Here is a 25328-nt window from a genome sequence, read left to right as displayed (position 1 = left end):
TGCTGGGGGGATTCCCCACCCTGCATGGCAGGGCCATCTTCATTGTGGGAGGAGGCAGGAATGGGGCTGTGCTGCCAGTACTCCTGTGCTTTGCTGCTAGCCAGGTGCCAGCAGATCTAAAGCTAATGAGTAAATGGGGTTAGGGGGGCCTGGGTATGGGAGAAAGGGCCACCCCTGAGCCTGGGTGTCTGTGCCCAGGTGGAGAAGACAAGACACTACCTGTTACTGCGCGAGAAGCTGGAGACGACCCAGCGCCTGGGCATGGAGAGCCTGTCCCCCTGCTCCAGTGAGGACTCTGAGTCCCGAAGCACATCCTGCATCTCTTCCCCACTCTCTGCTGACGGGGCACCTGAAAGCCGCACCTCTCCCCCTGAGACCCCCAGCGAGAGGCAGAAGGAGCTGGCTGTGAAGGTAGCTGCATCCTGCAGCAAACCCAGCTTGCAGGGATGAAGCCACGAAGTGGCTTCCACATGGTGGCTGGGGGTTGTGGTGGGAGGAAACCCAAGAAGAGTGGGAGGTGGAATGTGCCTCGTGCCCCACTGTCCTCCTCCTCTCTCTGCAGTGTTTGCGCCTGCTCACGCACACCTTCAACAGGGAGTACAGCCACAGCCACGTCTGCATCAGCGCCAGCGAGAGCAAGGTACTGCTCTGCCCCTGGGCTGGGTGGGGGCCAGATGGGCACTATGGCACAAGTCATGCCTCCTCTGGGGTGTCTGCTCCCCGTGCTTGCTCTGGCCTTTCCCAGACCTGGTGGCTCTCAGGACCATGCCAGGAGAGGACCCTGCCAGCCAGGGGTCTTGCCTCTCCCTGTCTGAGCAGGAGCCTGCTCCTTTGCATGTGCCTGGCTTTGCACAGAAACTCCAGTTCACACCTCCATTACTCCACAGCTGTCTGAAATGTCCGTGACCTTGATGAGAGACCCTTCCATGCCAGCTCTTGGGGTCACCACTCTCACCCCCTCCTCGACCTGCCCATCACTGGTGGAAGGATGTTACAATGCCATGGAAGTCAGGTAAGAAGCTGGCTGGGAGGTGCTGGTGACATATCCCAAGGAGAGCAGTTGTATCACTGGAACACTGTCTATGGATGTCCCCTAGCCATCACTCTTCCTACATTCCATCCTCTCCTCCTTCCCCAGACCCCCCCAGGTTTCCTCCAGGGCAGAGAGCCCCGAACTGGAGCCTGTGGTAGAAGGAGAGCAGAAGAAGTCCCCAGCCCGCCGGCCTGAGGAGGAGAAGGAGCCCCAGCGGTTGCTGGTGCCTGACATCCAGGAGATTCGGGTCAGGTAGGAGCAACCGGGGCAGCCCCTGTGGGCAGGGGGGCCATGCCCTGCCACTGCCACCTCCTCATGGTCTGTATCCCACCCCTTCCCTTAATCCCTTCTGCAGTCCCATCGTCTCCAAAAAGGGCTACCTGCACTTCCTGGAGCCTCACACCAATGGATGGGTGAAACGCTTTGTGGTGGTCCGGCGTCCATACGTCTACATCTACAACTCGGACAAGGATGCGGTCGAGAGGGCCATACTCAACCTGTCCAAGGCGCAGGTGGAGTACAGCGAGGACCAGCAGGCCATGCTCAAGGTAGGGCACCGGGAGCCAGCCCCACTCTGCACACCCCCCCGAGTGAAGGACTAAGCTCTGGCTCTCCCCCCGCAGACCCCGAACACATTTGCGGTGTGCACAGAGCACCGGGGCATCCTGCTGCAGGCGAGCAGTGACAAAGACATGCACGACTGGCTCTACGCTTTCAACCCTCTCCTGGCTGGATCCATAAGGTACCAGGGGCAGCTGGGGGAAGGGGGATGCACAGAAGCCATTGCTGGGGGGGCTGCAGGCTCCCAGTGCTTTCCTGCTACAGCCCCAGCCAGGTGTGGGGAACGTCTCCTGTGCAGAGCTGTGCTGGGACACGCTTTCAGCTGAGAGAACATGGACTATATTAATTTTGAATTCAGCTCATCCACATTTAAATGCTTTAGTCTAGGGCCAGATTCCAGGTGGTGCAGAGGTGTTGTTGTGCTGTCTGTGCCTGGTGCAGGGCCTCTGGCCTGTCACTGTTCTTGAGACCATCCCACAGAGTTTTGAGACTGTTTAGGAAACTTTCCTGTCTCACCATCCCGGAGCCACTCTGGAAGTCACACATGCACCACCTGTGCTGGAACTGAGGCCTCTCACAGCAGGTGGTCCCAGTGAGCCGACAGGGGCCTTGGTTGACTTCTACACTCACCTCACACACACTCAGACAGGGTTTCCTAACTGGCTCAGTCACAGCTTTCCCACAGCAGAGTCTCAGACGTCTCGATCCTTTAAATAATTTAATCATGGTGCAATAGCAAAGTAACAGCTAGAGCTCTGAGAAAGGACCCTGAACAAAGGAAACCCTGGGCTTTTACACCCCTTTAGTCTAAGGGCACTCTGGCAGTGTCCTTCACCTGGCTGTGCCGCAGGTCCCTGTGCCCTTTGTTATGCAAACGATGTGCAGTTCACAGGCTCTGGCCTCAGGCTGCCACCCCTGCAGCTCAAATGTGCAGCTGCACACCAAGCTACCTGCACTAAATGTCTTCATTCCTCAACAAGACCATCCCATGGACTTCTTGAGATCACCTCAAGTGGCAGGACTAAGGGAATAGGAATAAATGCACAGAAATCTGTGTGCTCTGGCTAAAGAGACTTTAATTCTATGTCCCTCCAGCTGTCTGGATTCAAATATCAGCCTGGACACTGAACCTGGGAGTCCACACCTCTCCTTGTCCACATTTTTAAACAACTTTTGTCCCTTGTTTTCCAAATCAGATCCAAGCTGTCCAGAAGGAGAACAGCCCAGATGAGAATCTAACCTGAAAAACACCCTCCACCTCATCCGTCTGCCAACAGGATCAAGATAGCTGATTCTGTCTGAAGACTCCCCATGTTAATATCTGATCTTTCACACCATCTGCTGCCCCAGCTCTCTGCTCCATGGAAGGATCTGTCTTGATTCACAGCTTCACAGGGGAAACTCACTTCTGTTTGTAGCTGCAAAAGCCTGGACCCGCCTGGGCAGGATTCCTTGTGCACGTGCCATCTTCTGCCTGTCCCTCCATGGGTGACCTTCATATCACACCATCAAACGCTCCAAAAAAGGTCCCTATCAGAGGGGAGGGAGTGAGAAGGGTGGTTTTGGCTAAAAGCTGGTCTTTGATCTAGAGAGATGGGAATGCAGTAAAGCTCAGAGCTGGGAGAGCAGGAGGAATTGCCCTCAGGCAAAGGGAAAGTGGTAATTTAGATGTGGGGTTTCCCTAATTTACCGGTGTTTCTGCAAGAGACAGCAGAGTAAGATCAGGTGTCAGTACTTTAAGATTATATTTATAAAGTATTTATTTCTATTTACGTCACAAAAATCCCCTAAGTTGAGTCCTGGCCCCCAGCCAATGCCTCCCCCAGGCAGGGGAGAGCCTTGGTGCTGGGCCTGGGTTTCAGAGATGCCTTCCCAGGACACCCCTGGCTTGTGCCTGGCAGCAGCGCAGCTCTCACCCTCACCCAATGCCCTTCCCCAACTATTTGCTTTGCCTTCCCCTACAGCTTAAACTACTTTTCCCCTGAGCAGTGGCCAGACAGCCCACCATGTCTTCCCAAAGAAGGCAATTCCTACCTGTCCCATCTACCTCTGGAAGGGAGGAGCCCACAGTCTCAGCCGGCCAGGGCACCCCTGTCCCTGCACGTGGGTCACTGCACTTTGGAGCTTGGTCCTACTGGAGGGAAAAGGAGAGCTCTGGGTATGGCTCTGTCTGTCACCCCATGCTGGGCTACCCTTTCCAACCAAAAGCACTTGGGCCACCTCCCTTATCCCAGCCTGGGACCCCCAGGTGTCTCATCTAAAGGGATTTCCCACTCTTAGGGCAGGATGCCAAGGATCCCAACCCTGCAGGGAGTGTGGAGGCTCAGATGGAATGGGAAAAGTCCCCAGGAGCCACGACTAGGAATGACTATCCCACCCTACAGGATCCTTCTTGCCCTTTCCCAAAAGGGCTTGCACATCCCTTCTTCTCCCAGCAGGATGACGAACTCAAAGCAGATCAAAGGGTGTCAGGGTGGGGACGGGGCTTCTTTTTTCTGTTCTAGCTGGTGTTTTCTCACTCTTCCTCTGCTGCAGAAGTGAGCACCCACTTCCCCCACCCTGCCTCCATCAGCATGTTAATCTGGGGGCTTCCTTCATCGGAGGTGTTTTTGCTGAAAAGACCTTCTTCCTCCAGCCATCACTGCTTCCCACCTCCTCCAGCAGCAGCTCTCTCTCTCTCCTCCCATCTCTCAACCATGACTAGATGTTTTTGTTCAGGGCTTCCCAAGTGGCCAGCAGCATCTGGCACAGCTCCGTGCTGGAAGCTGAGCATCTTCCTCCGTGCATCTCCCAGGCACCCCCAGCTCTGCTGTCTCTCGTCCAGCACAGCTGCGCCTTGGCTCTGCCACACCTCCCTGCACTGTCCGTGGGGTGTGTGTGTGTGTGTGTGTGGGTGTGTGTGTGTGGGACGTGGTGCTGTCTTCTCGTTATACTCGTGTTGTGGGGGGCACGGATAGGCAGGGACGTGGCAGAGGAGTAGAGGCTTGCACTGGCCCCCTTGCTGCATATCAGGCACCCTTTAGCTTGGGTTTCAGGTTACAGAAAGAGTTTGGGGATTCTTCTTGAGCACATGCTGGTTCTGCCTGGCCTTGCCACAGCTCCTTGGGCATCTTACCCCATTACTACAGCCCAAATCTGCAGTGGGGCTGCTCCTCTCAGCCCAGCTCCCCAGGACAACCTGCCCAGCAAACTGGGCTATTTTCCGCTCTGTGATCCTTTCAGACCTGAAGGCCGACTTGTGCCCTTTCCGTATGAAGAGGTGCCAGCCTGGAGGCACAGAGAGGCTGAGCTGGGGCAATGCAGGGGCCCGGGCTGCAACATCCTGGCTCCCATGCTCTGAGCAAGGACTAGTTGGTACCATCCCGAATTTCACTGTAAGGGGCTCAGGGTGGAGAAACAGGGAGTACCTGAGGGGAGGCTCTTCCAGAATGGAGGCAGCTTCTGGCAGAGACGGGACCAGTGTCTGTCAGGGACCAGACACGGGTTCACTGGCCAGGGCTGTGTGGTGCTGCCTGTGCCACAGACAAGACGCAGCCAGCTGAAGGGCATCCTCCAGCCAGAGCCGAACCACGCCTGAGGCCAGCAAACCTGCAGAGCAGACGGCTCGGCTGGAGGTGGGAGCCGAGGGAGCCGGAGCTCCCCGCCGGATGCGGCACACCCGCCCTCCGACCGGCACCGCCACGGCGCTGGCCCCATCCCCTCGGCAAGGAATGCACACCGGAGGTTCAAGCACGACCATAAGCCCAACCGGAAGGGAAACTGCACAGGGCAGCGGGTGGCACGGAAGGCAGGCGGGCATCGGCGGGCGGGCTGGGGCCGCAGGAGGAGTGAGGCCGCGCTCCCCGCTCTCCGGTTCCCGCCGGCGCTCCCTGCCGTGTGCCAGGGGGGGCAGTACTGCGGGTCCTGGCCGTCCGTGCGCACGTGAGGCTTGTTCGGTTCTGAAATAAATGTCGCATTTAACGCAATTCCCGTGCGCTCAGCGTCCTCTCCGGGGCTGGCGGGTGGCAGCAGGGACGGGGCGGCAGCGGAGCTGAGGGCGGGCAGCGCCACCGCCGCTGCCGGGGCGCCCTCTCGCGGAGCTGCTCAGCACGGCGGGGAAAGGGGCGGGGCCACGGCGCTGACTGACAGCGCAACTCGGCTTGCGATTGGTGGAGAAGGTGGGCACGTGCTGTCGTGGGCGGGGCCAGCACCGTCCTTCCGCTGCCGCCGGGGCGCGGGCCCGTTTCCGGCCCTCCGCGGGTGCGGATTGGGCCGGCGGCGGCGATGGATCTGTTCGGGGACCTGCCCGAGCCCGGCGCCGCCGCGGGTGAGGCCGCGACCCGCTCGGGCGGCCTGCTGCGGCTCGGCTGTGGGCAGCGTGGCTCCGCGCGCAGCCGGGCCGCCGCCACGGCGAGCCTGAGGGGCACGGGGGAGGGTGAGGGGACGGGGTAGAAACCCACGGAGAAACTGCCGGGCTTGGTGGGTTTTGTGGTTCTGTTTTGCTCTGGGACTCGCCGCGCTGCAGTTTAGACCATGTTTTTGCATGCTCTGTGTGAACTGCAGCTCCCTGCGGGTTAGACCGTGTTGGAGCCTTGCTCTCGCTGTGCTGCTGAGCTTAGTGGGTTGCTAGCAAAAAAAAAAAGGGGGGGTTTAAAAAAAAAAAAAAAAAAAAAAAAAACAAAAAAAACCAAAAACAAACCCAAAAAACAGTTTTCAAGACAAAAGTTCACCTCAGCCCCAGGCAGGTGGTTATTTCGCTTGTGTAGCAGCTGCTAAAATTACAGATGGAAGTGGGGCTCTCCTGGTTTCCCACGCGTGTGCTGGCTGGGGACATTCCTTTCAGAGCAACTCCCCCCAGCAGTGCCCGCACTGGTTCCTCACTCTGCCCTGGTGCCTTGCAGGGAAAGATGCCCAAAAAGGGCCTCTGCTGTTTGATGATCTCCCACCATCCAGCAGTGCTGACTCAGGTATGGGTGCTCTGTTCCTACCGTTAGTTTGGTTTTTTGTGTTTCCTGCATCAGCATCTCTTTCAGATGAAATGTGTGTGAATCCTGTGCTTTGTTAGACAGAATAAAGACAGTGGGGTTATCAGTGCTGGCATGCAGACCAGCTGCATCCTGTTTGGTTTTTTACAGCCAGGATGTTATAGATGTTCCACATATATTAATTCATTCCTTAAAAACGTTCCCTGGAGCAAATGCAAAGCCTGGATTTGCTTGACTAGTAGTGGAAGTAGAAATTTGGCTCTCTTTGTTAAACTGACATAATTTCTTCACCTCAGGAGAGACATAGGCAAAGCTTTATTCCCTGAAAGGAACAAAGGTATTTGATTGGTTTTGTCGTCTTGTGCTCCAGGAAAAGAAGGCTCTTTGCTCTTTGATGGTCTCCCACCAGCCAGCAGTGGTGACCCAGGTAAGGAGCTGTGTCCCTGCTGAGCCACCCCTCTGGGAGAAGCCCCCAGTGCAGCCTGTTGTGTTGGACACACAGCAAGTTAACCTGGTGCTTATTTCTCCAGTCCAGATTAGCTGACACCTTTCATGGCGATTTGTGCCCCAATTGTTTAAATCAGGATCCTGAATCTTAAAATTAGGCCTGTTCCCAGAAGTGCATTCCTGTCTTCTGGGGACCCTGGTGCTCTGTCTGAAAGCTCCCTGCTTTGGGAGGGGAAGTGCCCTGGCTGCTGCTCTGGCAAGGCTTTCTCCATGTGCTTGCTGTCACCTGGGAGGAGCTGAGATAATTCCTTATACCCACAGGAGCCTGAATCTCCAGAAGGAGAAAGCCAGAGTTCTAACATCAGGTTTTGCTTGCTAGCTTTAATTTGTAGCCTTCTTCTGAACCTTCTAAAAAATATTAATGTTCAGAATAATAAAATAAGTTCCTTTGCATTTCTGTGGGCAGAAATGAGAGAGAATAATAATAATAATAATGTAGAAATGTTCCAGCCTGTAGTGTTAACTTCCTGAGCAATTAACTTAAAAAAAAAAAAAACAACAAAAAAAAAAACCTGGTTGCTAAGGAATAAGACCCGTGGGTTGTTCAGTAGTAACTGTGGTCACTTAATGCTGTGTAAGTGTGTGAGCCTGCACCCCTGAGTGTGCTTTGGTATAAAAGGACTTGCTGCTGAGTTTGTGCAAGTAAAACAGTCCTGGCACACTTGAGCCACCTGCATTTTTGCTTTCTTTCAGCCTCCAGTGCTACTAAGCAAGTCTCATCAGCAGAGAGCCAAGAGAAAGGACAGAAGAGAAAGTCCTTGGAGGAGGAGGAAGAGAAGAATGGCAGGGAAGAACTTGTGGAAAAGAAAGTTTGTAAAGGTTTTCAGACAATTTGAAAACAAATGTACTCAATTTGTACTTTTGGCGTTGGGCTGAGTAAGTCCAGAACAAAGCTAAACTTTGGTTCTTCAGTCTGCTTGCCTTTTCATCCTCTTGTAGGAAGCAAACTGCTGCAGGGGTCTCTGCAAGCTCCTTGAGCTTCCTGGCTCTGTCTCCTTCACCTGGGCCTTCTTTCTGTGCCTGCTGGAGCAGCAGGAGCTGGGCAGCAAGCACCTTGTGCTGCCAAGAGGGGGATGGGGAGTGCACCCTCTGCAAGGCTAGATCCACACCACTTTCTTTTGCCACCTCCACAAATCTCTGCTGGCTGCTAAGGATGCCAGAGCTGGGGAGAGACAGGCTTCTTGCACACAGGGCCTTTGGCTTCAGTGCCTGTGTGCCATGTTGCAGCTTTGGGAGTAAGGGGTGTTCAGGGGTGCAAAGGAAAGGACATGTCCTGGGAGCATCAGACCTGGATTTCCTGTCCTTAGGGCACTCTTTAAAGCTGTGCTTTATTGAGCTGCAGGTTCAGTGCCACGTGCTTCCCCTGCCCACCCTGTCCCCTGTCCCTGTTTGGCAAGAGTCCCATCCAGTGCCCAGCAGTCCTGCTTGGCTACAGCTGCCTGCTAAAATGAGGGCAGGCTGCTTTTAGTGCTGCTGACCTTGGGGGCACACGAAAACCCATGTTACAGAGCAAACACGTCCTGCTCGGCAGCAGACGCTGGATGTTTTGTTGCAGGACAGGGCTCTGAAAGCTGAGAACTTCCTGGTTTTTAGCCTGAGCTGAGGAGACAGAGGAGTGTGATTTGCATGTGTGTGTCTGCTTTGTTCCCCTTTAGGATCAGTGGGCATTCTTGGACTGAAGGGTTATGTGGCAGAGAGAAAAGGCGAGAGAGAAGACATGCAGGATGCGCACGTCATCTTAAACGACATCACCGAGGAGTGCCGGCCTCTGCCCTCCCAAATGTAAGTGGCCCCAGTGCCAGAACAGCCATCCTGGGGGTGAGGGAGCTCCAGCTGGCTTCAGCTAAGCCCATGGGATGATCATTTTTGCTTTCAACAGCTGATGCTCTTGTCTGCCTCTCTTGTGGTGCGTGGTTTGGGCTTGTTATTGGGAGACCTGGGGTGAAGCATCAGCCAGCTGTGCTCCCAGGCAACTCACAGGGCTGGTGTGTACAAACACCTCCCTTTGAGGGCCGCTTAGTGGATTCAGTCACTGACTTTATGAGCACCATGAGGGCCTGATGACTCTGGGTGTTGATCCTGTATTACCCAAATGTAAGTGGGTGTGTGAAATTAAAATAATGTTTCCAAGCATCACCCTGATACTGGATTTAGCTTCTGAACTAGTACTGTCCCATAGAGGTTTGTGTTCTGAGAGATCCAAGTCTTTTCTCTGTAGCATAGTTGGAAGAAGCTCAGGCATGGCAGGTACTGTAGGATTGGCTAGACTGATGTCTGTAATGCTGGAGAGTTGCAGTGTCCTTGAGGTAAAATGTTAATTTGCTTTGATGCCAAGTTGAGGTCTATAAACCCTTTAGCCCTTCATTTTCTTGAGGCGTGAAAAATTACAAGAAACTTCTCAGCTCATTTAGATGTAAACCACGCAAATGCTGAATATATGAGCTCAGAGACCTGCTGCCTTTTGTGCCTTGGAGTGCAGGATTTTTGGTCTGGCTGACACAGGGCAGGGTGGTTTGGAGAGGGATGTACTTGATCCCATTCCCTGGCTAGTGGCCTTTCTCAGCCTCCTTGTGCTACCTTTTGTTCCCTCACAGCACACGTGTCTCGTACTTCGCTGTTTTTGATGGCCACGGGGGAGTCCGAGCCTCCAAATTTGCAGCGCAGAATCTGCACCAAAACCTGATAAAGAAATTTCCTAAAGGTGAGAGGAGTGGAAAAAGGGCTGTAGGAGAACCATCACCTTTTCTGCCTTGGCAGTGGATAGGGAAACTGATCTGTTTGGGTGTAGTCCTACAGTACCCATCCCTTATTCCCAGAGGGCTTGCAAGACTGCTGTGTCTGCTGGGGAAGAGGGCTGGAAGCCTTTTTGGCACAAGGGTGCAAGTAGCCAGTTGTGACTCATAAAACAAGTGTTGGATGTGCTGTTGCCAGTTTTGGCAGTGCCACATCAAGTGTGAAAATACTCCTGTGGTGGAGAGATGTATGTCATAAACTCTCCACATACACTACTGCATGGATTTCTGGTAGGGTAAGCCCAGGATGTGCCCCAGCTGCTCTGCAGAGTTCAAGAGATGCACTGCCTGACTGAATGTTGGATGAGCAAAGAGACAGACTAGGATAGATCAGATATGTTTTACTTGGAGCTTAATTGCTGTTTTCTCTGTCTGACAGGTGAGGTAGCCAGCGTGGAAAAAACTGTGAAGAGATGCCTTTTGGACACCTTCAAACATACAGATGAGGAGTTCCTAAAGCAGGCATCCAGCCAGTAAGTGCAAATGCTTTCTTTCATTTGTATTTCTTAGTGTGCATCTCTGAGGTCTGAGTTGTGAGCAGGACAGAGGAAACCTTACTCGTGTCATTCCTGTGCTTTGGCAAAACTCCACACAGCTCCACTGTGCCAGGCTGTGACTCTGCCAGCTGAGTGCTTGCTAGAACTAGAACTAGATCATGGCATGTTCCACTCTTACTCTGTGGTCAGTGGTCTATAGGATCCCTCAGACTAAAACGTTTCTCCAAAGGAAGGAAGCAAAACAGGTCTAAGGACCACCTCTGTCCTTGACAGGATTGTTTGCTTTCTTTTTAAAGACTTGCCATGTTGCTGAAGGGACTTGTCCTGTACTGCCTGAGGTGGGATCTCTCTCCTGATGACATCAGTGTGTGGCAGGAGGGGCTCTGTAGGGGACACTAAGCTTTCTTTAGAGCTCTGCTTGTCAGGCTGGAACACATCCCTGAAGTAGCTTTTAATGCCCAGTGTTGAAAGACCTATGTCTGCCAATGTAAATTTACATCTTGCTTTCTTCAACTCTTTAGAAAACAGATGTTGATGAAGAGTGTCCCTCTGTGGGGTAAATGCCAGGCTGCCTTGCAGCTGGGTGTGGAGTGCCAAGCACCCTTCTCTCAGTCTCTGCTGAACTGACGCACCAAATGTGGACTAGGGAAGACAGAGATTGCATTTCAAACACAGTCACTTTGTTACCAATCCTTTACACACATTTGGTTTGGGTTTTTTACTGTTCTGTTTCACGTTGACACCTCTCTCACAGATGGAGAGACTGTTGATGCATTTGATTCCCTGAAAATTTTCAGTTTTAAGTAAATTACAAACTGGCTCAGTCTCTTAAGCCTAATCAGAACAACAAGTTTGACCTGGCAAAAGGAGGATGCTTTCTTGAGTCTGTCAAGAGCTGTCAGTAGTGTCTTTCTCAAACCAGCCTCTGGTCAGAAACATGACTTCTGACGAAGGATTGCTAGCAATAGCTCTGTTGATTGAAATGAATCATGTTCATGCAGCCACACCTTCAAAGTAAGGAAAAACTGGGGGAAATTTGTCTAGAAATTAGTCTCTCAAAGCTAGTTTCAGTGAAGAATGGCATCATAGCCAAGCTGTTTTGTGGACAGGACTAGTCTGGCAGCTGTAATCTGAGAAATGCTTCTCATTTTACCTAGAGCTCTAGAGATAAAAGCTTAACTACAGGAGGTGAAACAGGAGGAGAGCAACAGAGCCAGTGGTGCTGCTGCTGCTGAGGTGGAGTGGTGAGGGCTGAGGTGGAGAGAAAGCAGGATTACTGTGAAAAAAGGAAGGAAAATGTAAGCAAAAAATGAGGAAGTTCTGCTGCAGAGTTTTGCTGCAAAGAAGCTTCCCAAGGAGGAGTGTGGGGTGCCTGTTTGCCCATGATGCTGTAGCTTTTGGGCAGCCATCAGGGCTGAGCCTGTTCTGCTCACACACGAGGTTTCCTGGGAGCTGAGTGTGAGGAAGAGTTGGTGTGGGAGCTGTGGTTGGCAGTATTTACACCAGCTGGGCATTGGCTGTGCATTCAAAAATCTGTAGCCTGTGTAGTTCCTCTGTCCTTGTCCAATTTGCTGTTTATCACCACCCTGAGCTGCTAGCAGGCAGCTGCTGTGGGCTTGTGCTGCCTGATTGCTGTGTGTTGGCACAGGACACTGCTTTGAGTCCCCAAGAACACTCTGTAACTTCTTAAGTGTTGTTTTTCCCCTTTGGTAATCTCGTTTTTGTTCCCTTCAGGAAGCCAGCGTGGAAGGATGGCTCCACAGCTACTTGTGTCTTAGCTGTTGACAATATTCTCTACATAGCCAACCTCGGGGACAGCCGGGTAAGCAGAATGGAGAGCACTGGTGGCATCTTCTTCCTGCCCAGAGCTTTGTGGGTTTGTTTGGGATGTCTGAGTTGTCATGAGCTACTCAATTCTTCCTACAAAGCATCTTGTTTTGGGTGGATACAGAGTACTTCTGTGTTGTCTCCCATAGGGTAAAACAGTGGTGTGTGAAAGCTCTCTCTTGATGGTGCTAAATATCTCACAGTATCAAGAAGAGAATATGTGAATATTTCAGCTGGAAGGAACCTATGACAATCATCTGGTCCAACTGCTTTGACCAGCTCAGGGCTGCCCTAAAGTTACACCACTGCTCAAATGCCTCTTAAACACTGACAGTCTGGGGCACCAACCACCTCTCCAGGAAGCCTGCTGCAGTATTTGATTATATGCTCTATAAAGAAACACTTCCTCACGTCCAGCCTGAACCTCCCCTGGCCCTGCTTTGAGAGCAGCATTCCCATGAGATCAGCACTTCCCTCTCCATGCCCCTCCTCAGGAAGCTGCAGAGGGGGATGAGGCTGTCCCTCAGCCTCCTTCTCTCCAAAGCAGACAAACCCAGAGCCCTCAGGCTGCTCCCAGGTCCCTCCAGCCCCAGCCCCAGCGTGGTTCTCCTCTCATGGACACGCTCAGGCCCCTTCCCACCATCTCCAAGGCTGCAGCGCTCAGGGTGAGGCGCCCCAGTGCTGAGCACAGCCAGGCCAGCCCCTCTCCTGACCCGCTGCCCACGCTGTGTGGGTGCCCCAGGATGCCGCTGCCCTCCTGGCGACGGTTCCTGCTGAGCTGCTGCACCCAGCAGCCCCAGACCCTTCCAGAGGGCTGCTCCCCAGCCCCTCCTCTCCCAGCCCACCCTCGTGCTCAGCATTGCTCCACCCTGGGTGCAGAACCCAGCACGGGCACTCAGCAATTCTGTGCCAAAGGCACTGTCCCATGGTGCATCTGTGCAGATCCCTCTGCAAGGCCTCTGGTCCCTCCAGAGAGTCCACAGCATTCCTAATTTGGTATCATCAGCAAACTTAATAATGCTGCATTCAACTCTTGCATCCAGATTACTGATAAAAGCAGGAGCAGCACCTCCTGCCTAGGAATGAGCCCGGAGAAACACCCCTGGCCACCAGTCACTGGCCTGGTGTAGCACCACTCACTGCAGTTTGGGGCTCTCTAGAAGCTGGTGCTGCAGCTGTGGTGTTGTTTGATGGTGGTCTCTTGTCAGCACAGGCGATTCTGTGTCGTTACAATGAGGAGAGTCAGAAGCACACAGCCCTAAGCCTCAGCAAGGAGCACAACCCCACCCAGTATGAGGAGAGGATGCGGATACAGAAAGCTGGGGGAAACGTCAGGTGAGTCCCTGAGGGTGAGAATGAGCTGGTCTAAACCCTAGCCTGATCTGGGGCCTGAGCATTGGGGTTCTGAAGCTCCCTCAGCCCAGTATGCATCTTAGTTGAGAGGACCTGTTGCTGCCTGAGGCCTGTAAGGATTCAGTTACTGCAGTTGGTGGTTCCCAGAGCCTTGCAGTGGCCAGGGCAGGACCCATGTGAAAGCCTGGCAGTGGGATACCAGCATAGGCATGCTTAAGCTTCACCCACAGATTTGGACCTATGGAGCTGGATTGGATTGTTGAGGAAGTTACTGCTTTCTGCACACTGTGGTGCTGAACAGAACTCATTTCCTCGCAGCATGACTCCTCTGTCCTTGTCCTCTGAGAGGGGGCATGGTTTGAGAGAGCACAAAAAGCCCTCAGTGTCCATTGGTGTTGCTCCCCTGGCGTTAGCTGATGCACTGAGGCTCTCTGCATTGGAAGGGAGTTTTCTGGAGCCAAAATGTGATTATCTTAATGTTCCTGTGCAAAAAGGAGTTCATGGCTGTGTGGGGAGTGGGTGCCAAACACAACAGCTGAGTCTTATTTCCGTGGCTAGGTTCTCTCTCTTCTTTGAAGGCTGTTTCTTAATTTAGTGGCATCTTCACAAAGAGGGGATTCAGTGCAGCTGAAGTATCTTCATGCCTGTGGAAGCAAAATGCACCCAGGGTGGAGAGGGGTGGGCTCAGTTCTGTTATGCTGCTGTGTCTGGAGCACTTTGTTCCCCTTATCTCTGGGGAGCACATGCTGCCACTTACACTCAGCACTGATCTCTCTTTGCACATGGCAAAGAGATGGCCCAGTGTCTGTTAGCTCCTTTCAGAACTGGTCCCTGACTGCCTGGCAGCCTCTCCCATTGCTTGCAGTTCAATATTTTGGGCCCAAGAGATAAGCCACAAAGTGTGTGAGTGTCAGATCTCTTCTCTGTGACATGCCTTGCTTCTTGCTTTTATCTCAAGCGGGGCTGCTTGGACTACGAGATGAATGAGCTTTGTGTATTCTCAGAGGGCACAGAAGAGCCTTTTTGGGGAGAAGATGCTTGATTGTTGGAAAGGTGAAGTGTGGGAAGCTGTTTCTCTAGGGAGCCTGGTTAGTTAGAAAAGCTTGACAGCCCAGAGGTGTTTGCTAAGGGGTGCTGTCATGTAGGTTTCACAGAAACTGCTTGCTGCAATCAGTGGTTACTAAAGGCCAAGTGATCAGGAGCTGAACATGCCGTGTTTGTCACTCTGGGAACTGCCTGCAGCTGGGCCAGGCTGTAGGGCTTGGTGTCCTCACACAGGACACAGGAGGGGCTGCTGACTCAGACCTCTTGCCTCTGCCACTCTGTGCTTCTAGTGAAGAGCAGCTTGCTGGATATCTTGCCAAAAAATAATCTCTATTCAAACTATGCCACCGGGAGTTAAGCTCACGTATAATTTTACTGTCCCAGTTTGCTAGGCTAAGCAGGACTTGAGTTAGGGCAGGGTGACAGAAAACTGCCTTGAAGTCTCCTGACTTCATTTGCTCCTCCTCCACTTGTTTCCCACAGCTTCACACAAACATACAGAAAGGGAAGGAGACTTTCAAGGGAATATTTGAACTTGCTGGGGAAGTGGGTCATTATTTGTACAAGCAGACGGGTGCACGATGTCCCCATCAGGCAGTGCAGTGAAATGTACACGTGGGGAGAGCTCTGAGTGCTTTCTTTCCTTGTGCAGGGACGGGAGAGTCCTGGGAGTGCTGGAGGTTTCCCGCTCCATTGGGGATGGCCAGTACAAGCGCTGTGGTGTGATCTCTGTGCCAGACATCAAACGCTGCCAACTCACACACAATGACAGGTAAAGTGTGCCCTTGCACGGGGGGTTCTCTGTCCCAGCTCAGCAGAAGCTGCACAACCCTGCTTGCTCTGCTGTGAGAGCCAAGGCACTTCAGACTGATCCCCACAGAATCAGAGGATGGATGCTCTTACTGCTGCTGTCTCTCTGCTTCTGTTCCTTATGAGAGCAGTGGGATAACGTGCTGCTCTGCCAAGATGCTGTGAAGGCTCCTCTTGGAGGAACCAGCCTCATAGCAATAGCATACACAAGCCTTAGGTGTTTGCTCTGATTAAGATCACAAACTTAATCACAAACAGTGTTCAGGCAGGGAGTTGAGACTTGAGTTCTTGGGTCTCCATTCTGTCTAGGAGTTGTTTTTAGCAGCTGTGGTGCCAATAAATACTTTTGCATTCAGCTGTGATATTTGAAGATTTGAGATACTTTTCCATGGTATGATTGGCAACGACAAATTGCAGTGAGCTTTTGTGTCAGTATGGCTCTGCAGACTCTCAGAGGTGAGTGTAACCCAGTACTGCTGCTTTTTCTGGGATTAGAGTTCCATATCAAGTGATCCACTAAAATATTTCTAAAGATACTCTTGAGTATCATGCACTGAAATGATGTCTTCAGAGGCATGTGCAGACTGACCACTTCTGTAGGTTTGTTGTAGTTTTCCTTGTCCTGCTGACTCTGGTTAGGGCTCCTGGTTAATTAAATTCCCTGTGCAGGCAGGAGTGCACAGCAGGCTGTCTCCCCATCCTAAGGGGGGTGCTGCCCTTGCCTTGAGCTTTGCATCTCCTTAACCTTCTGCAGCCTGTGGCAATATTTAGTGTCAGAGTTTTCTGCTCACTGTTGTCATGTGATTTGCTTTTGAATTTGCATATTTAAATTACAACATACCTCGGGAGTGTAGAAATGTAAAGTGATGTACATGAGGGGTTCAGCCTTGTTTCTCTATTTCCTTGCATTAGCTGCTTCACAGGGAAAATACATTAATAAAAAGGACTCAAAGGAAAGAAGCAGTTCTTAGAGAAAAAATGGAATATTTGACCAGGATCATATATGATCTTGCTAGTGTTGTAGCACAGCCAGGATGTCCTGATCAAGGTCTTACATTGGTTGCCTGACTCTTTGTCCTGTATTTTGAATTGCCACGAACGGTAGGTCCCAAGGGATTTTCAGATGAGCTTTTACAGCATCTTCCCTTTGCATCCAAGCATGGAGGTTCATAAAATAGATTGGAGTGATTTTGTTGTAGCTGAGGAGCCAAAAATTCAGCCTTGGGATCTGTCTCCACTTGATTTCCAGGTTCATTCTGATAGCGTGTGATGGCCTCTTTAAAGTCTTTACACCAGAAGAAGCTGTGAACTTCATTGTGTCCTGCCTGGAGGTGAGGAGAAGTGGCCTGGGGGCTGGGTTTGTCAGTGCAGGGGGCACGAAATGGACTTCTGCCACAGTGTCCTCTGTTATTCCCTGGGTCGCGTGCATTTATTTTGCTTCCCAGTGCTTGGAAAACACAATCCTACCTTTGGTGGGAGCAGTGAAATTGCTGTGTCCCAACAGGACAAGAACATCCAGACGAGAGAAGGGAGGCTGGAGGCAGACGCGCGCTACGAGGCCGCGTGTAACAGGCTGGCCAGCAAGGCGGTGCAGCGCGGCTCGGCCGACAACGTCACCGTCATGCTGGTCCGGATAGAGCACTGAGGGGCGGGCTGGGCTGGGCTCTGTGCATGCCTGTGTGCCTGGGGGAGGGTGGCTCCTGCTGGATGCTCTGCAGTGTAAATAAAGATGGTTTTTTTTCTAACAGGTTTAGCTCACTTAGTGCTAGGGTTGAATGTCGTGGCGAAGGCGGTGAATGCATTTGGCAGGGGTGCTAGCAGGAGGCGTCTGGGGGCATGAGCTCTGCCAGCTGTTTGAATTTGCATATTCTGTTCTGCTGTCCACATCCTTGAGCTGTGTGCAAGGCCCTGCAAGAGTCTGGAGTTGCAGGACTCTGACAGGCTGTGCCAGACTGTGAGGTGCTCCAGGCCACCAGCTTGGGATGTGGTGTGGGCTGTCCTCTTCACACTGGGTGGGAAATCTGACTCTGAAGCTGGGCTGTGAGGTTGCCTGCAGCTGAGGGACACAAACACCCCTTGCAGAGCAGCAGCATACCTGCCCTGTCCTTGCAGAACATGTTGTAGTTGTACCATAATGCTGCTATGGAAAAAGCGGCTGGAGTTTGCTCCTGATGTTTTTTGGAAGAAGTGTTTTTATCAAATGGACTTGGTGAAAAGGCAGCTGAGCTGCAGGCGGGCTCTGTGCTTGTCTGTGCTATCTGAGGAGAAGGCATCTCAGGTTTTAGGTACTAATTAGTGTCTGGTGTCTCATCCTGTCTCAGTGCCTCTACCAGCTGTTGCTGCAGTCAGTGTGCTGTTTTCCAGAGAAAATCTGGCCTAAGACCAAATGACAAGAGTGAAAGCTAAATGGATTCAGCTACCTAAGCCCTGAAGTTTCGATTTCCCACCCTGTGTGTGAGGGGGCAGGGAGGGAGGTGGGCTGAGGGGTGTGCATTGTGGTTGCCTCTTTGCTCTGATGAGGCACAGCTGTAGTCCCTGGGGAGGGGGGCAAGGGCAGGGTGGTGCCTGCTGTTTTGTGCAGGGCAGTGAGGCTTCCCTGCCTCCTTTCTGTTTTCTGTATCCCTGGAACTTTGGGACTTGGTCCCAGCCCCTGAGTTGTTTGCTGGAGCACATGATGGCTGTCCTGTTTGGGACAGGTGGCTTGACCACCTTCTATTTCTGCTCCAGCAGTAGTGAGTACACTTAATGGGTTTGGTCTGGGGGTGCACACTGACTCTCTGCATCCCCTGCAAAGCACTGAGGAAGGAAGTGGCTCTTTCTGGCACAGATTTTGGGTAGTGCTGGTCCTCTGCCAGCTTGTTCTGCCCCTAGCCATTCCTGTGTATTTTGATGTAAGGCTGCAGTGCAGGATGAGCTGACAGGGAATGCCTTGTTAGCAGCACACTCTCCTGTTTCTACTCTTGAAAGGCAAATTTGGAGAGCCCAGACAGAGTAGCATGGAGTTGCTTCTGTTTGTGGCAAAATAAACAGTGATGGCAAATTTCAGAAAGGTAACTTTCTTTCCCTTCTCAGCCTCCCCCCTTTTCCAGACCCAAACACCCCTACCTAAACTACTGCATTAACAGCTCCTTCACCAGGCTCCTCAAGGAGATGCAGCCCTTGGAGAAGGGCAGGCAGGGCCAGGGACACCCCTGGGAGAAGGTGGGGCTGTTAGCTCAGGCTATCTTGCAGAGTTGCTGGCACCACTTACCCAGCACCAAGTGCTACTCGGAAATCCAACGCTCAGCCTTCCCGGTGCTTCTGCTGCAGCCCCGGCTCCGTCACGTAGGCCGGCGGCCCTGCTGAGCCCAGGCAGCTATCACAGCCAGAGCAAAGAGCTGGGCTCTATCTGGGCTGCCACAGCCAGGCCCTGTGCCACAGGCAGGGAGTGCCTGCTCTGGAGAGTCACAGGGCAGGAATTTGCTTCGATCCAACGTGCGGCGTTGTTGGGACTTTGCTTTGATGATCAGCGCGAAGGATGTTGGCTCCTGCCAGCAAACCCTCTGCTCACACTCTGAGGGAGCTAAAGCAATGCATGATCTGGCCTGGGCTGCTGAGAGGGAGTCTGGGCAGGGAAGGGAAGTCCACTAAGGGCAAAAATTGGACATGTGGGCTTTTGTAGCAGGCACGGTGGGAGCTGAGCCCTAGGCAGCCATCTGCTACCAGTCAGCAGTGTTTTCCAAGATAAACTTCTAGGCCTAGCCTTTAGATAAAAGTGAATGCCTTTAGGTCCTGCTCAGGCTGCTTTATTGTTATCATCATCTTCTTCATGATCTTTTGTCCATCTTCAGCTGGTTCTGCAGCACGAGCAGTATCGGACCAGACTGCAGTCTCCTGCATGAGCAAATGGTCTTCCTTAGGCTTGGTGCTGAGCAGAGGGAAGGGTCTGGCTGCTCCTGGCACAGGTTCAGCATGGTTCAGCCTCTTCACACTCCCAGCAGCACAGCACTGAAATCGGAGCCACTTTGAACGGTGAGGGGAGAGCCTGCCGTGTTGTCCACAAAAACAGAGGCATACTGCCCAGCCTGGGGGAGAGAGGGATTAGCAGGGCCAGGACACCTCCCCTGGGCTCCAGGCATGGCCTGGCAGGGCCAAGGAGAGAGCTCTCCCCTGCACACAGCAACAAGAGCTGGAGGAGCTGCCCCTACCCTTCCTTCTGGGAAAAGAGCAGCACAGGCCTTTGTCTGTGCCATAGTGCCCCAGCAGAGCTCTGCCCTGACTGGTTTTGGGGCTTGGAGGTCACCTGAGGCAGACCTGATGCCCAGCCCTGGGCCTTCCTGCCCAGCACTGTCCCAGTGGAGCTGGCCCCACTCACCTGCAGGTAAAGGGTGCCTGTGACAGAGATGGTGAAAAGGTCCCCGCTGCTCTCCAGCCGGGATACGCTCTCCAGATGGCTGTAGAAGAGCAAGGGCAGTAGCGGGAGGAGCAGGCCCCTCCTTTCCCAGCGATGCTGGGCTACTAGCCCCCTCCCCGGCCCTGGCCATACCTGTTGTGCTGGCAGCAGGACTGCACACAGACCAGCACCCGCAGGCGGCTCCCTCGGCATCCCTGCCTCTTTCTCCGCAGCTCCCTGCGCGCTGGGACAGAGCAGGGGGTGAGGCCATCCCAGCCTGGCCCGGCAGGGCCGCGGGGCTGTGCGAGGGCTCACCGATGTGCAGCGTGGTGCTGAAGGTGTAGTATCCTGCAAGGGGGGCTGTGTACTGCCCGCTGGTCAGGTTCAGCCCTGGGCCACGGTGGAACATCCTCTCCTTCTCAGGCTGGCATAGGGAACGGCTCGAGTTAGAGGAGGAGTCCCTGTGCCAGGGCAGGTGCCCCTGCAGACGGGGAAAAGGGGCAGGCTGGGCACTCACAATGTAGAACAGCCCCAGCTCCTGCCACGTCCTCTGCTCCACAGCGATGTCCTCTCGCGTTTGGCAATGGAAGGCTGCTTCCACACGACGCTGGGCCCCGGCCTGGGGGCTGCCTTTGCTGCTTTCCTCCTCCTTACGCCCTTCCCCAGCTGTCCTGCACATCTTTGCCGTGCCTGACCCCGAACCCCCCCCGGAGTCTGACGTTAGGAAGGGAACCATCACTTTTCCTGGCTCTGCTGCCCAGCCCTGCTTCGCCTTGTCGTGCTGTCCCCACCCCGGTACCTCTGAGCAGGAGCTGCAGCTCCCTCAGCAGCTCCTCGGGCCCGGCCCCGCTCGGCGCGGCACCCGCGCTTGTTCTTCCCGGCGAGCCGGGGCCCGCTGGTGCCGAGTGAGCCCCGGAGCCGCCGCGGCCCCGATCGCCGCTGCCCCTCCCGGGGCTCCCGGCCAGCAGCATCCACGCCTGCCGGGGGTCCACGCGGGCCGCCCCGGGCTCCCCACGTCCCGGGGCCAGCGGCCGCTCCCGGGCTGCCCGCGGCGGTTCGGTGCCGCTGCCGCTGCCGGCGGCGTAGAGAAGCGCCAGGCACAGCTCCGGCAGCCGCATCCCGCCGCCGCTACGGGAGGGCGGCCCCGGCCCCGCCTCGCTGCTGGGCTCTGCCCTCGGGCACCGCCCGCCGGGAAAAGCTCCCGTGGGCCGAGCGGAGCCTGCAGCGGGACGTGCCCGCCCCGCCCCGCGGGCTCCTCGGCGCCGCGCGTTTGAAACGCTTCGAGAACACCGAACAAACGGAGGGGAAACAGCTGAGCCGTCCAGCGGTGCTGGCTGTGGGCCCAGCCGGCGGGGAAGCCTCATCTTGTGCTCGCCCATCCCTCTGCCACCGGTACCGCCAGAGACGGGGCTGGGGCGGGAGTCAGCGCACCGGCAGGGAATCAACCAGGTGCCAGCTGCTTCACCATGGCCATGGATCACTTCCCTGGGGTGCGTGCTGCGTGTCCCAGGAGAGAAACCAGGCTGCTGCCCCCAAGCAGCAATGTCAGGCTTTGATGGGATGAACCACACTTTGGGAGGACTTGAAATACCCTAAAATCTTTAGGGTTGGGGGGGGGGGGGGGACGCAGTTCTAAAAAAACCACAAACCCACAAATGAAAAGAAGAGAGCATTAACCAAAGCGTGTTTATAAGGAAAAGCCTTTTCCCTGCAGTGGTGGGGGAGAACATGCTCCTGACGCCCCAGCCAGCCTGGCACAGGGCTTTCCTCTTCCCACTCACCACTCTGAACAGGCAGCAGAAAAAAGGGGACCATGGCTGCATGGGGTGACAGGCATCACTGAGGGTCTCCTACCACCCATGGTCACCCTGGAAAGGTTCTGTCCATTTGGAGGTGTCCATGAAGATGGAGGAGGAGCTGTGGAAGAGCCAGAGACAGGGCAGGGAGCCCTCGCGCATCCAGAGGTCCTTGGTGCAGTCATACACCTCCATTTCTACTCGGTAGTCCCCGTCCATGCCCTTCCAGTGGCCACCGGTGACAAAGAGCCGGTCACCCAGTGCCACCATCCCACCGTTCTCATGCAGTGTGTGTAGGAGCTGCACCTGTGTGAGGGACGGGGTGAGATGTGCAGGGACTCCTTGGTGACCTCCTACTCCCACCACAGAGGGCAGTGACCCACCAGATGTGTCTCCCTACCCCATCTTTCCTTTCTGTGGGGTTTGGGGGCCTCTGGTGCCTCATGCGTGTGTGATAGGGAGCAGGGGAGGAGGGAATGGGGCATCCTCAGCTCTGCAGGAGTTAAAAGAACCAAGGGATGAGTGGGTAGGAGGGAGAGGGGGGTGCTGGCACTGAGGGGAAGCAGCTGGGAACACCATCCCCATATCCCTGGGAGGCTGATCATGCCTGGTCCCACATCCCACCTTCTGCCAGATGTTGGCCTCTGGGTTGTACACATGGACCTTCTTGGTGTTATCCCCAATGAGGTAGATGAGCCCGCGCAGAGTGGCACAGCGTGGGGCTGAGAGGTACTTGGGGATGAAGGGAGAAGTGATCACACTCCACAGATCTGCAAGGAGCAGCCATTAGCAGTGCACCCCACCCCTGGCTCTCCATGCAGCTGCCAGTCGCTGAAAAAAGCATTGCTATTTCAGGGGGAATTTGGAAGGGAGGAGGCAGACCAGCCAGGCAGACGGGCACCACAGTCCCCATCCCAGTCGAGGATCTTGCATAAAAAATAGCGGGGGGTGGGGATGTGGTTTGTGTGGTGCTGTGGGATGGGAAATAGTCTACTTGAGAAGGTGGCATTGTCACAGGGGGTTAGTTTCTCCCTAAGGCAGGCAGCCTCCCCATCCCACTGCCCCAGAGATTCCACTCCACCAAAGCTCAGCTCTGGGCTGTGTCAGACATCAGTGACTCGGTCTGTGCTGCTAAGAGCCCGGTGCTCCTGGACCACAGCCACCACCACACCCTGTCAGCACCTGCTCACATCCCACAGGACCGTGCCTGGCAGTCCAGGGCTGTCGCCTGCCTGGGGGTCCCCCTCAGTCCCTCTCCCAGGGACAGCACCGGTGGGGTGTGGCAGCAGGCTCAGCTCTCACCTTGAACGGGGTTGTAGCACTGCAGAGTGAGCGCGTTGTACTTGACGGCGCAGGAGCCCACCAGGTAGAGTTTGCCCAAGCAGCTGGCAGCTGCGAAATTGCTCACGTACTTGAGGGCCGGGCTGATGGCACACCAGCTCTTGTTGTACGGGTCGTAGCGCTCCACCTCCACCACGTCCACTGTTGTCCCTGCGGGGTGACAGGACACTGCAGCCACCCTGCTGCTCTGGGGCACCCATGGGGGCACCCACGGACCCCCAGCCCAGCAGCACCCCCAGGCCCTTTGCAGCCTTACCCCCGATGACGTAGATCTCACCGTTGAGGACGGCGCTGGTGTGGTTCGTCCGGGCTCTCAGCATGGAAGCGATGGGCTGCCAGACCCCGTCCCTGGGGCAGAAGCACCAGGCCTGCGTCGTTGACCACGTGTCATTCTGGGACCCCCGGGAGCCACCTAGAGAGAGACAGCTCAGCTGGGACACCCTCTCCAAGTGCGGCTGTCCCTGGGTATTCCTTGCCCGTGGCCAGATTTGCCCAAGCAGAGAGTAAGGAGAGGATTTTGCTCAGAGAGGAGCCTCTGGCCCCACACCAGTGCCTCATGCTCATGTCATTGTCCCTGTCCTCCATCCCTGCTCCTTGAAGCCCCCACCCTGCACCAGCAGCCCTGGCACTGACCTGTGACGTACACATCGTTGTTCAGAGCCACCAGGGAAAAGCCCCATTTGTTGTAATCAGGGAAGTCGGGCAGAGCCATCCATCGCCCTGAAACCCAGCAGAGCCAAGCAATGAACCCCACAGCCAGCGATGGCACCTTTTAAGCCACCCCTGTTTCAAGCCCATCCCAACCCAACCAGTGTCTCTCTAAACTGACACTAGTTTGGCAAGAGGTGTCTTCAGGGTAGACAGATGGTCAATTATGATGGAGGGAGCTGGAGGAAGTGGGGGGCACTTACTGCTTTTGGGGTTGTAGAAGGCAAAGTTCCTGGTGGCAGCTGGCATTTCCAGCCCCCTCTCCTCATCCTCACCATCCTCCAGCACATGGCCACCAACCACCACCAGCACCTCCTCCAGCTTCTGTGGTGGGGTGGGGGGATTCTCCAGGGCACTGGTGCCACTCTGCCCCTGATGAAGAGGCCAGGACAGAACCGTCAGGCTCCTCCTTCCTGGCTCAGGAAGTGGCATTTAGGGGAAGGGGGTACCCACCATGGTGCGGGATCGGGCGACGAGGGCCTTGCTGGCATCTGAGTCACGAACGAGAGGCTCAGTGGCAAGGAGGTTCTGCAGGTACTGGTCAGGCAGCGAGACAAGGTGGGTCAGCTCCAGCAGCTCCGGCAGGAACTGGGCTCGGGATCCCGGGTCGTGGCGTACCCAGCGCAGTACAGCCTCAACCAGGCTCCGCTCCTCCTGCACCTGCAGCTGGTCATTGGAGAGGTAGACAGCCAGCCTCTCCTTGGAGAGCTGCAGGAACTCCTCCTGAAGAGAGACGGCTTCAAAGTTCTCCTGCAAGAAAGACCAGGCCTTGGAGGAGACCTCAGGGCAGCCGTGGCTCTCACCAAACTCACAGATACCTAGGCAGTTGGTGGCATCCATCTGCTGCCGGAGGTAGCGGCTGCAGACCTTCTGGATGGCAGGGAAGTGGAGCTGGCTGGAGGTCCTCATCAGCCCCTCCACGTTGCCCTGGTTGATGGTGACCTTTCCCGTGTAGGCAAAATCGAGCAGCATCTCCAGCGCACTGGGGTCTACTTCCTTCAGCTCCACCCGCGCTGCGATGCTCTCAGCAAAGTCACCCGAGAACATGGCGTAGAAGTAGTGGCTGCAGAGGGCCAGGACGCCTCGGTGGCAGGGAAACTCCCGCCCGCCCGCCACCAGCGTCACGTCGGCCAGTTTGGGGTTGGTGCGGAACTGCTGCAGCCCCTCCAGCACGCCCTGGGCGTGCGAAGGCAGGCAGAAGTCAAAGTCGTCCATGTTCCTCACCATGGTGCCGGCGATGGCCGTGGGGCCTGGCAGGCGGGCAGTGCCCGAGCAGCGGGAGGCGAGGGTGTCCCTGCTAGGAAAAGGCGACGCTGTCTCCCCGTCTCCCTGCCGCGACATCCTCCCGCCTTCCCAGCGCCCGAGTCACGGACGGCGGCGGCTGCACAAGCGCTGCCCACACCCCCCTCCCACAGCTGGCAGCGTTTTCTCCTCACCACGCCGCAGCTGCCCTGCCGGGGCGGCGACCGGCTTTTTGGGGATGATTCTCGGGGTGATTTGAGCCCTCTCGGCGCGGTCGCTGCTGCTCTCAGCAGTGCTCCCCGGGAAGGAAGGGACCGCGGTCCCCGCGCTGGGCAGGGACACGCCACATGACGCGGGATCAGCCGGGACGAGGGGCACCCGCTATTTTTAGGCGGCACCTGGACACTGCTCCCTGCTCTTAAAGGCACCGCACGGGCAGAGCTCTCGCCGCCGCCCATCCTCGGTCGCTGCCTTTAGGAAA

General features: G+C 55.1%; 4 protein-coding genes across 10 annotated transcripts in view; 2 read left to right on the top strand and 2 right to left on the bottom strand.

The window, feature by feature from the left end:
• Positions 1-5634, top strand: part of KIF1A (kinesin family member 1A) — a 36035-nt gene extending 30401 nt beyond the window's left edge. For all 4 annotated transcript variants that reach the window (XM_041416206.1, XM_041416205.1, XM_041416204.1 and 1 more), the window contains 7 exons: positions 199-411; positions 563-640; positions 888-1012; positions 1139-1285; positions 1389-1581; positions 1657-1775; positions 2791-5634. In XM_041416206.1, coding sequence (XP_041272140.1) covers positions 199-411; positions 563-640; positions 888-1012; positions 1139-1285; positions 1389-1581; positions 1657-1775; positions 2791-2833 — 918 coding nt within the window. In that variant the 3' untranslated portion in view covers positions 2834-5634. The remainder of the gene's footprint in view (positions 1-198; positions 412-562; positions 641-887; positions 1013-1138; positions 1286-1388; positions 1582-1656; positions 1776-2790) is intronic.
• Positions 5635-5777: 143 nt separating this feature from the next.
• Positions 5778-17129, top strand: LOC121342167 (ILK associated serine/threonine phosphatase). Its single transcript, XM_041416375.1, has 12 exons — positions 5778-5900; positions 6475-6540; positions 6929-6985; positions 7759-7884; positions 8721-8847; positions 9660-9766; positions 10237-10330; positions 12089-12176; positions 13395-13516; positions 15231-15350; positions 16638-16719; positions 16893-17129. The coding sequence occupies exons 1-12, from the start codon at positions 5858-5860 to the stop codon at positions 17031-17033; spliced, it is 1173 nt and encodes a 390-aa protein (XP_041272309.1). The 5' UTR covers positions 5778-5857; the 3' UTR covers positions 17034-17129.
• Positions 17130-19132: 2003 nt separating this feature from the next.
• On the bottom strand, positions 19133-20878 carry LOC121342073 (erythroferrone-like). The gene is made up of 6 exons (XM_041416182.1): positions 20560-20878; positions 20278-20450; positions 20076-20184; positions 19914-20004; positions 19743-19821; positions 19133-19375 (listed from the first exon to the last, which is right to left on the bottom strand). The coding sequence occupies exons 1-6, from the start codon at positions 20876-20878 to the stop codon at positions 19133-19135; spliced, it is 1014 nt and encodes a 337-aa protein (XP_041272116.1).
• A 538-nt stretch (positions 20879-21416) lies between these two features.
• On the bottom strand, positions 21417-25266 carry KLHL30 (kelch like family member 30). 4 transcript variants are annotated; one of them, XM_041416311.1, is made up of 9 exons: positions 25042-25264; positions 24473-24902; positions 24059-24355; positions 23809-23977; positions 23531-23617; positions 23154-23309; positions 22859-23047; positions 22181-22326; positions 21417-21862 (listed from the first exon to the last, which is right to left on the bottom strand). In XM_041416311.1, exons 2-9 carry the CDS (start codon positions 24830-24832, stop codon positions 21611-21613), a joined length of 1656 nt encoding a protein of 551 aa, XP_041272245.1. In that variant the 5' UTR covers positions 24833-24902; positions 25042-25264; the 3' UTR covers positions 21417-21610. The 4 variants fall into 4 exon arrangements, with proteins under 4 accessions (XP_041272245.1, XP_041272243.1, XP_041272244.1 ...); XM_041416309.1 differs by having other exon boundaries at positions 24059-24902; XM_041416310.1 differs by having other exon boundaries at positions 24059-24899.
• Positions 25267-25328: the final 62 nt, after the last annotated feature.

Source organism: Onychostruthus taczanowskii, unplaced genomic scaffold (assembly GCF_017590055.1).
Source record: "Onychostruthus taczanowskii isolate IOZ18803 unplaced genomic scaffold, ASM1759005v1 scaffold51, whole genome shotgun sequence".
Lineage (NCBI taxonomy): Eukaryota > Metazoa > Chordata > Aves > Passeriformes > Passeridae > Onychostruthus > Onychostruthus taczanowskii.
The sequence above is the reverse complement of the archived record's forward strand: the minus strand, read 5'-3'. Positions and strand labels throughout refer to the sequence as shown.

Excerpts from the sequence above, each read along its gene's own strand:
- LOC121342073 (XM_041416182.1), bottom strand. The coding sequence starts at position 20,878 with ATGCGGCTGCCGGAGCTGTGCCTGGCGCTTCTCTACGCCGCCGGCAGC. Across the intron at positions 20,451-20,559 it reads GCTGCAGCTCCTGCTCAGAG|GCACGGCAAAGATGTGCAGG; the intron begins GTACCGGGGTGG and ends GTTCGGGGTCAG. Across the intron at positions 20,005-20,075 it reads CAGCACCACGCTGCACATCG|CGCGCAGGGAGCTGCGGAGA; the intron begins GTGAGCCCTCGC and ends GCTCTGTCCCAG.
- KLHL30 (XM_041416309.1), bottom strand. The coding sequence starts at position 24,832 with ATGGTGAGGAACATGGACGACTTTGACTTCTGCCTGCCTTCGCACGCC. Across the intron at positions 23,978-24,058 it reads TCGCCCGATCCCGCACCATG|GGGCAGAGTGGCACCAGTGC; the intron begins GTGGGTACCCCC and ends CCTCTTCATCAG. Across the intron at positions 23,618-23,808 it reads CTTCTACAACCCCAAAAGCA|GGCGATGGATGGCTCTGCCC; the intron begins GTAAGTGCCCCC and ends GCTGGGTTTCAG.
- LOC121342167 (XM_041416375.1), top strand. The coding sequence starts at position 5,858 with ATGGATCTGTTCGGGGACCTGCCCGAGCCCGGCGCCGCCGCGG. Across the intron at positions 7,885-8,720 it reads GGAAAAGAAAGTTTGTAAAG|GATCAGTGGGCATTCTTGGA; the intron begins GTTTTCAGACAA and ends GTTCCCCTTTAG. Across the intron at positions 12,177-13,394 it reads CCAACCTCGGGGACAGCCGG|GCGATTCTGTGTCGTTACAA; the intron begins GTAAGCAGAATG and ends TTGTCAGCACAG.